The 12918-nt window shown below is 40.5% G+C and overlaps 1 protein-coding gene across 3 annotated transcripts in view; it reads left to right on the top strand.

Moving 5' to 3' along the window:
* Positions 1 to 10511, top strand: part of PSKH1 (protein serine kinase H1) — a 48870-nt gene extending 38359 nt beyond the window's left edge. For all 3 annotated transcript variants that reach the window (XM_075188815.1, XM_075188812.1, XM_075188814.1), the window contains one exon: positions 10095 to 10511. In XM_075188815.1, coding sequence (XP_075044916.1) covers positions 10095 to 10412 — 318 coding nt within the window. In that variant the 3' untranslated portion in view covers positions 10413 to 10511. The remainder of the gene's footprint in view (positions 1 to 10094) is intronic.
* The last annotated feature ends 2407 nt before the right edge of the window (positions 10512 to 12918 follow it).

Below are 12918 nucleotides of genomic sequence, written 5' to 3'. Positions count from 1 at the left end.
ATTTAAAAGCTGGTCACATCTCATGAATCTCTTTATCCACCAATCATATAAAGCAATTTAATAAGTTGCTATCTAAATATATGGTAACTGTTATAGTTATCCCTTTGTGGAATATCAACTTAGTCCGGGTATTATTCGTGTTGTACCTTTAGATATAAATAGACTTGTGCAAATTCAATACTAATGACTTAATTATACACTAAATTGAGTTATTATAACACTGTAATTTGTTGTGTCAAATATGACATAATTTATGTTTTATGCACAATTGAAAGGGTTGATAGATTATTAATTGAAAATCTCGTAACTCTACTACTATAGTATCTGTTGTAGCAGAGTGTATCTTATGAATTGTTAAACCCGTCAGGAGGAGTTGTAATGAAGCAGACAGACTTGGCGATCTGGGATTAGTTCTGACCCAATAATAAAAACTAGGTCTATATGTACAGTAATTGTGGTAGCATAAAGCTCAGAAAGGAGCCTGGATTGTTAAATCTAGGATTGATCAATTGTAGGATATAACTGGAAATAACACGCTTAGCTTATGAAAGGGGGCTAAATAAAGAAATAATTCCTAGTTGGAATTCTAAAGAACTGTATTAGGATTAATTATATATATATATATATATATATATATATATATATATAGCAGCGCTTTTTTTATTGTGAAGTACATAAACGATCTCCGTTCCTTATAAGCGCAAAAGTAAAGTGTTATTTAAATTGTGTATCCTATGCAACTCTGGATCTATAGAACTTCCGTAGAATTGTGATACTAGTTTCCCAATGTTTCTGCTAGGTTCGTGATTTCTTTAGGGTGTTTAACTCCTCATCATTAACCCCAAACAGTACTATGTTATATAGCACTTGTGCAGTCTGGGTCTAAAGCGGCATCTGTACAACTGATAGGTTAGATTATAGATTTGAGGGGGTATGTGGCATAGATCTGTCTGCTCCTAAACGTTGGATATTAGGGCTACATTGAGATTCGAATAGTGTTGAGTGAGATGTGACAAGCGAAACCGACGCGCGTTTCGCTGGTCTGCTTGTTCACTTAGCCAGGTGGTGCCAGATGGGCATGAGCACCTTGTGGCTTATTTGTGCAGAAAACTGCTAAACCGACATGTGGGGTATGCCATGTACTGATTTTAGTATATTGTGTGGCACTTTGTAGAGGATAGGCATTCATTTCGATCCAATAAGCATTTGTTGAAGTCTTTTGTGTATTTTGGTAGAGGAAATGTCTTGTTTGGGGTTTTTGGAACTTTGCTAGATCAAATCTCCAATTAGGCATATGTGAGGAGGGAGTCTGTTTTGCGTATAGCAGGAAATGCTAAATAAGTCTATTCATTGTGAGTGACCAACACTTGAATGCACGGCAGGAAGCCGTTGCTGTATCCTGGTTAAAGTGAAAGGAAATCTCCGATCAATGGGAATCAGGGTATCGCAGAAAAGTGTATATTTTGTTAAGAATAAATTTCATTTAAATCAATGTTTGGGTAAACATATTGCATCCTGTTACTAAAAATAATTCAGGCTTCAGGGTGCTAGCTTACCCTGTGAGGCTGTGTCCAAAACTGTATAAAGCAGCATTGGTTTGCACTGGAATGTATAATTCTTGTACCATCTATACTTCTGGAAAGATTGCTAGTACCACAGACTGGCGTAGGAACTGTCCTTCTTAGGAGGACTTGAGCAAATAAACATCATTTGCTTGCAAAGACCTGCTTGAGAACTTCTCCATGCTGCAAATCCTTTGACCTACAGTTTAGACCCAAAATCGAATTTGTTCCTGGCTGTCTGAGGTTTGGACCGAGCTTTCCACCACCACCGCTCTATCTGCTACCTATCGGCTCTGGCTAGTGTGATAGGCCAGGGTGGATCCATCAACAGCAAACCTGATTCATAGTAAGAGGTCAGGGGTACCAGCAAGGGGATACCCTAGCAGTGACAGTTACCCAGATCGAACCCAGTTCTGGATGCTGGTAAGAAGTCCAGGGGTGACAGCATTTGTAAGCCCCTCCTACTGCGGTTAGAGGGCGTATTTGGGATAACGAAAGGGAACGGTGGCAAAGTAAGCCCAGCCGGTTCCCAGCAACATTTGCATAGGCGGTTTATTCTGTCACAATATATCATAATCAAAGCTGGATAAGTATGTCAATAAATCCACATTCCATGGAATATGTAACTGATATACATTAAGACAATACCAACATTTTATATATCTAATGAACAATAATAAAATGCCAAATTTTTTGGTTAAAACACTATTAGAAAATCAGGCATGTAATAGTTCCTTCAGTCTAATTCAACCAATATAGTTAATGTTTCATTTACATATGCCTATTCTATTGCTAATATCTATCAACTATTGGGTGAATGATGTGGTTACCTATTACCCATCCTACTTAATATTGTAATTGATGTCATGTCACTTCTTTATGGTATTGACTGTATCAATCTTAAATTATTGGGTTTAATGATGTAATATTTACAATTTTAAATTCCGTAAACGGAGGTCTTTTATATTAGAATGGTTATTGTTCTGAGCTAACCAATGATTGAACAAGGGATATGAATGTAGTAGCATGGCCTGTATTCACATTAAGTGCACTGGAGTCAGAGGATCTTAATGTTCCATTGGATGAGGGGCACTAACCAACACACATGGTCTCCCTAGTGCACATGGGGAGCCCGTATCTGTACCGAACCAGGTGTTCTCAGGTAGTATTCTATCCTGTTACTTACCTGGCTCCACCCTGCTTGGCTTCAAGATCGACCGGGTTTGGGCATAACCAGGGAGGTAAGACCGTAGTTCCTATGTCCCACATGTGTCTTTCTAAGCGATTAATGACCAATATAAAGTGAGAGTGAACAGACCCTCAGTGTGAGAGATATCCTTCTGGATCTAATAGAGCCACAATTCCAGATTATTTTATATTGATAGACCAAACACTACATTGAGTCCTCTCGGTGCCTATGTTTTCAAGTTGTATATGGCTTTGGTTTCTTCCCTGTTCAGTTTTTGGATAAGATTTTCCCCTCCCCAATTGTTGGTTACTTGTTTAATCCCAATAAAGGAAACGCCTGTATGAGTACAATCATGGGCTTCTTTAAAGTGTTGTGACTAATGGTTGTTCTCGAACCCTATTTTGATATTTCTTAAATGGGTCATTCCACATCAGATCACCCAAATAATTAAATGTCCACCACCCATCTCAAATTGTTGAGAGAATGGCAGAACAACTATGCCAAATATCTCGTCTGTCTGGCAATTAGTTGATTAAATATTGATTATTTTTTTTTAATCTATTAAATAATTTGCTAATCACTGCTTTTTTATCCAGTTTATTTGAAGTATCACGGGTGTTTATTAAGGAATCAGCACAAAATTTAGACTGGCACCAAATAGCTGGACAATTAAGCAGACTGCAGAAGAATGTAATGTCATAGAATACATGGTAAAACAATCAAGAAAACCATGGTGTACTGGCAGAACCTGAAAAATATAGAGGGAAAGCCGTTCCTATACACATCGTTCATCAGGTACAGCAGTTTTACGAAGATGATTAACATTCTCGTATGTGCCCTGGAAAGCAAGAGTTTGTTTCTGTAAAAGTTGCTGGAGGAATTCACACATAGAAAAGGCTACTCCTATTAAACTTGAAAGAGCTTTATCTTGCTTTCAAAGACCATTTCCATAGATTCAAGTTGGATTATCTAAGTGTTGTTCCTTACGGCCTACGTGTGTTAGTGTTGCGGCAAGAGGTATGCATTCTGTGTGTGTTTGCGAAACTCGCCAAAACTTAAAATTATTGGTTGCTGCTCTACCATTAATGATGGACTACAAAGACCTAACTGAAATCGTTGTTTGTTCTTCTGTCTCAAAAACTTGTATGCTTCATCGATGTGACAAATGCCCAGGTCTGGAAGCACTTCAGAAAATAGTTAAAAAACTTTTTCATGATGGTGACATGGATGATGACACAATTGTTTATTAACAGTGGGTCCACACTGACCAAACAAAATTGGTTACAATCGCTAGTAATGTGGAACAATTCCGTGAAGTGATTTGTAGTTCCGTTGATGCAACAGCCCATCTGTATACAGCAAAGTGGCAGGCTGAATACCTACGCCAGTTGAAGGAAACCATCCGCCCAGAAACTGAAGCTATTGCATTACTAGATTTTTACAGAAAATTATTAATTCGTGTGTCAGGATGCAATTCAAGGATTCCACTGGGACACTTCACAAGCAACACTTCACCCATTTGTTGTATATTTGAGGCAAGATTATTGTGACACTTTAAACTGTGTGAGCTTGTGCGTTATTGGCGATACCAGTGACCATGTATCTATAACTGTGCATGCCTTCATTACGGTAGTTATGAAACATTTAGCGAAACTATCACCTAAATTGGAGTATGCTTACTACTATAGTGATGGTGCTAGTGCACAATACAAGAACTGCAAAAACATTTTGAACTTATACTTCCATAAGGATGCTTTCAACATTTAAGCAGAATGGTATTTGTTTGCCACATCTCATGGTAAGAGTCTGTGTGATGGCATTGGAGGGACAGTTAAACGTCTAGCCACACGCACCAGTCTGCAAGCAGTGGAAACCCATCACATCTTGACACCTTAGGACCTGTATAGTTGGGCAAATGAAAATGTACATGGCATAAAGTTTTTTTGCGTGTCACAAAACAAAATACAAGACTACAAAACCAAGCTGCATAGCCGTCTAGAAACAGCAAAGACTGTGGCAGGAACACGTTCTCATCACAGATTTTGGCCTATTAGTAATGATAAGTGTGACTGGATTACTTATAAATAACTTATGGTTGTCACGGGCACTAGGAGTCTTTGCCCAGGATATCACCAGATGATGGACTTACCAGAGTAATATAGTTGGTAATATGGTTCTCTGGTAGCAGGGTGACAACGGAACAGGAGAAACAGCAGATGGTGAGAGAATGCTCGAGGAAAGTCTATGACTAGCAGCAACTGGTAATGAGTAGATGAATGTACACAAGGAACCATATGGACAAGGGAACGTGAGGAAAGTCAGTGGTCTGCGTATAGCAAGTTGTACCACTGCTATAGTGAAGTGGAATGTCCAGGAGTAGCGAGGAGGTAGTGATAGTCAGCGGTCTGCGTATAGCAAGTTGTACCACTGCTTATGTGAGAGGAAACTTGAAACTGGTGTCACAGGGAACAGGAGTCAGTGGTCTGCGTCAGCAAGTTGTACCACTGCTATATATATGTGAGGAGGGGCACGAGGAGATGAATGTAATGCAGAGTATACACGGGGCACACAGAACTTGATCCCACGATGATATCCACAATACAACGATAACTGACCAGCACTGCTTAAGTATACAAAGTCACAATAACAATCCAGGCAATAGGAAACAAAGTCAATGGTAACAATAGCCTCAGTGGATAGGAGGCTCCGGAGGAGAACACAACTCAGTCCAGATGGATATGCAATACACAAGCAAAGTCAATGGGAAGTATGCATACCGCGGTTCAGGAGAGCAGGCTGTCAGAAAGACGTGCATGGATACCTGAATGGCTGAAGGCCGGCAGGAGGAGAGACCACTGGAGGGTGGAAGCGGTAATCAGGTTGGTGCAGCGCACGGCAGGTAATCCAGAATGAACGAAGCAATACTCAGGAAGCAGTAGTAAGTGGAACTGGAAACATGAAGAACACGGGAGAGTTGAGGCGGTCTGGTATCCAGTAGTAGAGATGGAAGCAGCGAAGCGCTGACACGATGAACACAGGAGAGTTGACGTGAGCAGGAACTCTGTAGAAGCAACGGAGGCAGCGGATAGGAATCAGCTGAGTGCAGACACGATGAACACAGGAGAGTTGACGTAAGCAGGAACTCTGTAGAAGCAACGGAGGCAGCGGATAGGAATCAGCTGAGTGCAGACACGATGAACACAGGAGAATTGACGTGAGCAGGAACTCTGTAGAAGTAACGGAGGCAGCGGATAGGAATCAGCTGCGTGTAGACACGATGAACACAGGAGAGTTGAAGTGAACAGGAACTCTGTAGAAGTAACAGAGGCAGCGGATAGGAATCAGCTGAGTGCAGACACGATGAACACACGAGAGTTGAAGTGGTCTGGAAACCACAATAGCAGTAAACAGGAATCGGCAGGAGCTGAATACACGAGGAACACAGGAACACCTTCAGAGGCTCATGGGGAATGAGACTCCAAGATCAGGCAACCAGGTAATGATCACAGGTGGTTTAAATAGGGAGGGTTGCCTGATCATCCAATCAATAAAAAGCAACAGGTACTGAAGGCTTGAAAGGGCTGCACATGCGCAGACCCTCAGGATGACGGACGGCCACGGTTCCTGAATACACGGGAAGTGGCACTCACAGTCCGGTGAGTGACAATGGTATACATTTATTTAAAGGAAATAGCGCAGGGTGCTTATTTAGATTATTGCCAATGCACTTATTTTTGATATTTGTGTATATTTTGATATAGGAAATCGTTATTTCTGAGACCAGGGTACAAATTTAGTTTTTTCTGTTTTAACCTTCCTAGAGAAAATGCCTTATATTCTATTGTATATATCTGATATAATGAGTGTTTGTTTAGAAAGTCTTTGTGTATCCTGATGTTGGAAAATTACTTGTTTGGGGTTTGTACCTTTCTTCGGGAATGTGTATTCTGTGACTGTCTGAAAAAAGTATTCATGTGAATTAGACCTTTTGACTTGCTAGATTTCCTGTGTCTAAAAACAAGATGCAGGACATCAGTGTTTCTAGAATTTCACAGATAAGTGTAAATATTGTTAGCTTTGCAATGCATGTAAATCCATGTTTGTGTAAACACATTGCATCCGGATTCTAAAAATAGCCTGTGTCCAAATCAGTATAAAAAGCACTGTCCCGTATACTGAAATGTATAATTCTGATGTTCCATCTGACCTGATCTCCTGGTACCTTCAACCAGTGTGAGAGCAAATAAACATTACTCTGCTTCAAGACCCTGGTTCATAACTTCTTCAATATTGCTGTAATCCTGTGACCTGCAGATTAGACCCTAAATCTAATCCGTTCTCCGGCTGTTTCTGAGGTTGAAGCTAACTTTTCCGATACCACCGCTCTGCCTGGTACCCTGCAGCTCTGCTCAGGGTGATAGGCCAGGGGGGATCCATACACAGCAACCCTGATCCATAGAAAGAGGTCAGGAGTGCCAGCCCAGGTACACCAGCAAGTGGGTACCCCAGTAGTGACAGTAATCCAGAAGGAACGTGGTTCTGGGCGCCATAAAGGAGCCCAGTGATGGCAGCAAGCTCTTCCTACTGCGGCAGGAGGGGCGTATTTGGAATAATGAAAGGGGACGGTGGCAAAGTAAGCCCAGACGGTTCCCAGCAACAAGGTGGCATAGGCGGTTCATCCTGTCACAGATTTCTGGTGGCAAACTGGGATAACCGCAGTCTGCTTTTCATGCACCAGTCAGTAGAGCCGAGTTCTTCAGGAAAGGAGTAACTGCAGCCAGGAGAATGCACAGGATGTCTAATTACAGTAAAATGTCCAAGGCAGACCTTGAATTACTGTGCCAAACAAAGAAGCTAGAAATTCCTTACACAGCGACAAGGAGCGAAATGAAAAAGGCGCTGACAGCCTGGGATGCACAGTATGGGTCAGCAGATGAGGAAGCTGACGGTGACCTGAAGGAGACGTTATTTTCACAACTAGAGGTACCTGCAGTGACATCCCAGAACACAGCACCTGTTACCAGCAATAGTCCCCTCCCACAGAGTGAACCAGTGATGCAAGTTCAACAGCGTTATGAGGGTAACTTTTCTGTACTAATGCAGCAGCTGGGGTCCCTGGGAAGCAAAACAACTGAGGCAGAGCAGTTGCTTATCATCCAGTTGTGGGGGAATCGGTGGGCACCGCCTCCTGCAGCAGCCCGTGAACCGTAGTCTGCTGCTCCCAGATTGGGATCTCTTCAATTTTCCAAATTTGATGACACTGTTGGAGATATTGATGGACATTTGCAGGTGTTTGAAATGTCTTGAAGCCTCCATGACTTGCTCAAACAGGAGTGGGTAAAGTATCTGGTTCCCACGCTACAAGGTCGTGCAGTGGAAGCTTATCGCAGAGTGGCCCCAGAGGACTGTGCGGACTACGACATGGTAAAACGGGCCCTCCTTAAACGCTATGTTATTACCTCGGAGACCTACCTGCAGAAGTTTTGGGACTTTGCTAAAAGCACCCATTTCAGCCATGAGGAATTTGCCATCCAGTTGCGGCAGTTAGCAATAAGATTAATGGATCTGACACCAAGTCCTGAGAATAATTAGTGGACTTAATTTGCAGAGAACTGTTTCACCTTCGGTGCGCACCGGTGGTGAAGTAGTTGGTACTGGACTGTAACCCAGCAGCCCTGGAAAAGCGGCCCAGTTAGCGGATCAGTATGTGGTTGTGAGGCCACACTGGCAGAAGCGCCTTGTTAACAGTCAACCCCCAAGGACTGTACAAACAGGTGGACACCCCCCCTTCTTCTCACCCCCAAAAGCAAGTACCTAACCCTTCGGGTACCCATCGCCAGCCACCAGCCCGCCCTTTCCCTGGACATTATCAGAGAACATCGGAGCCCAGGAGAAAGTGCTAAAACTGCGGGAAAGCCGTTCATTTATGAATGTACTGTCCCACAGCCCCAGCACCCCAGACTCGTGCCCGTAATCCAAGTCTTTGGGCCCGGCTGACTAACTGGTGAGCCATTGGAAATGGAGTGCCTGTACCCCAGCAGTGACAGTTACCCAATTAGGCTTTCTAGGGTTAGAGGTTGTGTATGTCTCTTGGCTCAATGTGTGTATTTCCATCTACATTTCCCTTAAGGACTCACACTAAATGACGGGCCTGCTATAACACTATCCCCCGTTGCAGCACTTCTTGTGAATGCTACAGGTGAAGCTCCAGCAGCATTTGGCCAAATTAAGCTAGTCATCTGGGGCCCTTGATTTATGAAAGAACTGTCCAATATCTCCTCAGGAGTGTGTGTCTGGTGATCCCTAAGGTCCCTGATGACAGTGTTTCTGTAGAGCACAGTCATAGGGGTGATTTCAATTCAGTGCATTTTCCTTCCCTACCTATTTTCGGGTATTATGGTACTTAAAAGATCACTTTATGAGGTGGGAGCAAAAATTGGGGAAGTTTTAAGTGCCGAACATACCACACAATGTCATCACGTGAGCCACCAATGTGTCTACACTTGGAATTAAATTCTCCACCTTAGTATCCCTACATACAGCTATGCACATTAGTGTACCTACTTCTGCCACAAGAATGCCATCATTGTGCCAAGCTATGCCACCAACGGATCATTTTATGTTTTAATGGAGTACTACAGTTTTATGTGGGGTGTTGCTTCTTTCTATGTACGTTTTATTTGTGTTTTTTCCCTTGTCTGTTACTGCATGCACTCTTTTGTCAGAGACCAGATTTATATATCGTTGACCCTAAGCAAAATTCCATTGACTGTTTTGAAAATGTTCATAATTGTGTGAAATTTATGTAAAGAATGTAATGGCAAGATAGATTGTACATAATGCAGTATTGGTGAAATGATTGTTCATATGCCTTGTTCTAATGCATCTTTTAGGCATATAACTACTGTATTTTCAAATATGGCTCTGTCAGAGGTTTTTAAACTGGTTGACTGAGTTCTCCTTTTCGATTTGAATCAAACACCACATATAATACACCTTTGAGACTGTTCTACCCATATAATCTGTGCTCATTTGCCCTCCCCAAACACACACACAGTTTGAGGACTTTTCCTGAAACAATAAATTATTTTTCTGTTCAACTTTGTATTTTACTGCTGTAGCTATGAGCTGAAAGTAATATATTTTATCATATTTAATACCAGGAACTGTTTTTCCCGTGGTTTTTATATTTCAGATTTGCTTTACATAACAGTGCCGATGTACATCCCCAAACATATCACTATAGTTTGAAATGTTATTTTGTTTTGTTTTTTAAGTACTTAGTCACATTTCTAGAATCTTCTTTAAATTTTCATAATTGTTTTTATATTTTATATCTGCAGCCTTGGCCAAGCGTTTCAAATCTGGCAAAGGACTTTATTGACCGCCTGCTTATGGTAGAGCCATGTAACAGGATGACAGCAACACAGGCTCTTAAGCACCCCTGGGTTGTAAGCATGGCTGCATCTTCATCTATGAAAAATCTGCACAGATCTATCTCCCAAAACTTGCTAAAGAGAGCATCATCCCGATGCCAGAGCACAAAGTCTGCACAGTCTGTTCGCTCCAGTCGCTCTACCAAGTCAACTAAGTTACGACGAGTCAGAGAAAGGGAACTTCGTGAACTCAATTTACGCTACCAACAACACTACTATGGATGAAGACATTGTACAACACAATTTAGAAAAGTTTAATTATCAGTGCCTTATTTCTTCTTGGTCTGCAACTTTATGGATTAAAAATGCTTTATTTTATTGCTACTCACATGTACTTCCATATGTGAAATAGTTCCTGGGAGTTATACTTTGCTTGTAAACTATTGAAAAAGTATAGGCATAGCCAAATTAGCTATGGACCAAATTTTCTTAAGCACAAACCATTGTATTTGTAAATGTTAGATCAAAGGTTGACAAACAAATATACAATTTACGATTTGGTATCTTCTTGGACCGTTTAAGAAACTTGGAAGATGTAATTTTGTGAGATGGAAATCACCCTGAAATCTGAAGGTGTGTGTCATCCTAGCTCCTGGAGCTTGAGGTTTTTATGATGCATTATGTAGAGAATGCTTTTAAGAACTAAAAAGATAATGCTATATTTTTTCAGCTACACAGTTAACAACATAGGGGACATGGACATTTTAGGAAGGGACATTTATTTAAATAATTAAAATTTAGGTTTACTGGCTGTTTTTTACTGACCAAAGAGAAACTTGTCACAAACTATGCAGCAACAACAGTCACAGACTATATTTAGATTGTGTACAATGTCTTGATTTGCATTAAGATTTTTCAAGTGAAATTTACAAGTACAAAATACATGTATTCAAATGACTGCTAATCTATTTTTACTGTTAAATTTCTTTAGTTTTGTTTCCCCAAAATTAACTTGAATACCTTTTTTGACTAGTGAATAGTCAAAGCAAGTGTGTGGGAACTTTTGCAGTGTTTACCAGAGCCGTGTTAACAGAAGAGTAAGCACAACTTACAAGATCTATTGTAATGTCTTTCAGTGCACAGCGGAAAATGCAAGGAAAATATGTAAAGGCTCTCACGTTATGCATACTAAATATTGCCTCAGTGCTTACCTGTGGCTGAAAGGTAAGCGCAAATAAATGAGTACAGGGCTGTATTGTAATCTTCTGTGGTGCAGTAGCAGCAGGATACAGCTCTCGCACACTATATTTGTGTGCGAGAGCTGATGGAGAGCCCACTTATTAAGCACAAATGATTTGGTTAGTGCTGACTAATGTAAGAATTGCAAAGAAAATATTATAATCATAAGCACTTAAAAATCACAATGCCTTTTAAAGTACTAATAATAAAACATTTATCAATTTATAAGATGTCACAAGATTTTGAAATGGTTAACAATCCAGTTACCTGGGCTGCAGCCCAGGTTCTCGCTGGAAGTTCTTATAAACGAGAGATATGGAGGTGAAAGACTAAAAACGACTATAAATATGGCTTTGAACAGTGGGGGTGATTTTAGAATTGCACGTTAAATACATTGTGCCCAAGTGTAAATCAACTCTAAATATGGGTAATCTCAACTATTAAATAAGTGTACAACTGATGCACAAATTAGTATTTGCATGGCAAGCATAGAACATGCACCTACTTTGTGTAGGCACAACAATTATACCTACAAGTGCTTATGGGGCACTCAAAGGATAGTAGAATGATATAAAACATACTTTAAAGTTTATTGATATACATTAAAAATAATGCCACATAGTTTAATCATGTTTAGAGTAGTGAAATATTAAAAAGTGTAAATGAAATGAGAAACCAAAATTAACAATGATTGATTAAACCAGCAGAAATACTACCACAACTTGCCGTCACTCCTATAATTAATCATATGTTTCTCTATAGGTGCTTAGTTTATATTCAATGTAATAATAGCCTATGTCTACTGTATAAGGAGAGGTTTAATAGCCTAAATTGATATTGAAAAATCAATTAATCCGTAGGATTGGTAATACATAGCGACTTAAGCAGTTAGAGAAAGTTAAGGTATTGTGAGGATTGGCAGAAATGTGTAGCCTCCTGTTACATTGAAACAGCAGAGCAAAATATTGTGAGTATCCACTATAATGAGTGGATACAGCTGCTATAGATACATGAGTCTGCTGTATTCCCTCACTTAAAGTGCTATATAGATTCAGTAGCTCTCTTGTGTGTAGTCCTGAGCGTACTAAATACTCTATCCCTAAATATGGTGCTGACTCAGAGCTACAGTATATCCTGAGTACAATCTATTAGAGAGACTTTCCCTTAATCTGCTTGATCCCTTAAGCACCCATAGTTTAGAAAATCATTAGGGTAGGTAGAGAGATGGCGCGTGTGAAGCCGACGCGCGTTTCACTAGACTAAGCTTTTTCAAGGCCGCACCATCTCTCCCGCGGATTTTTGAGTTAGCGCAGCGGGAAAACTCGTGCAATTCAATTGAAAAAGAGAAACGATGTGTTTGAAAAATTTTAGGGGAGTGAAGGGGAGTTTTGATGCGGTCATGTATAGCACAAAACAAAGGTTTTGCATACATTTCCATACATTAGATTGCATTACACATTTATAATATCTACATTACAGTACTTTCTTTAGCAAAGGATGTTATCCCTGGCGCTCCATCACTTTAAAATATGATAATAATGCCAAAATTTGT

This window comes from Mixophyes fleayi, chromosome 10 (assembly GCF_038048845.1).
Source record: "Mixophyes fleayi isolate aMixFle1 chromosome 10, aMixFle1.hap1, whole genome shotgun sequence".
NCBI lineage: Eukaryota > Metazoa > Chordata > Amphibia > Anura > Limnodynastidae > Mixophyes > Mixophyes fleayi.
Note: the sequence above shows the minus strand (reverse complement) of the source record. Positions and strands in the feature narration are given on the sequence as shown.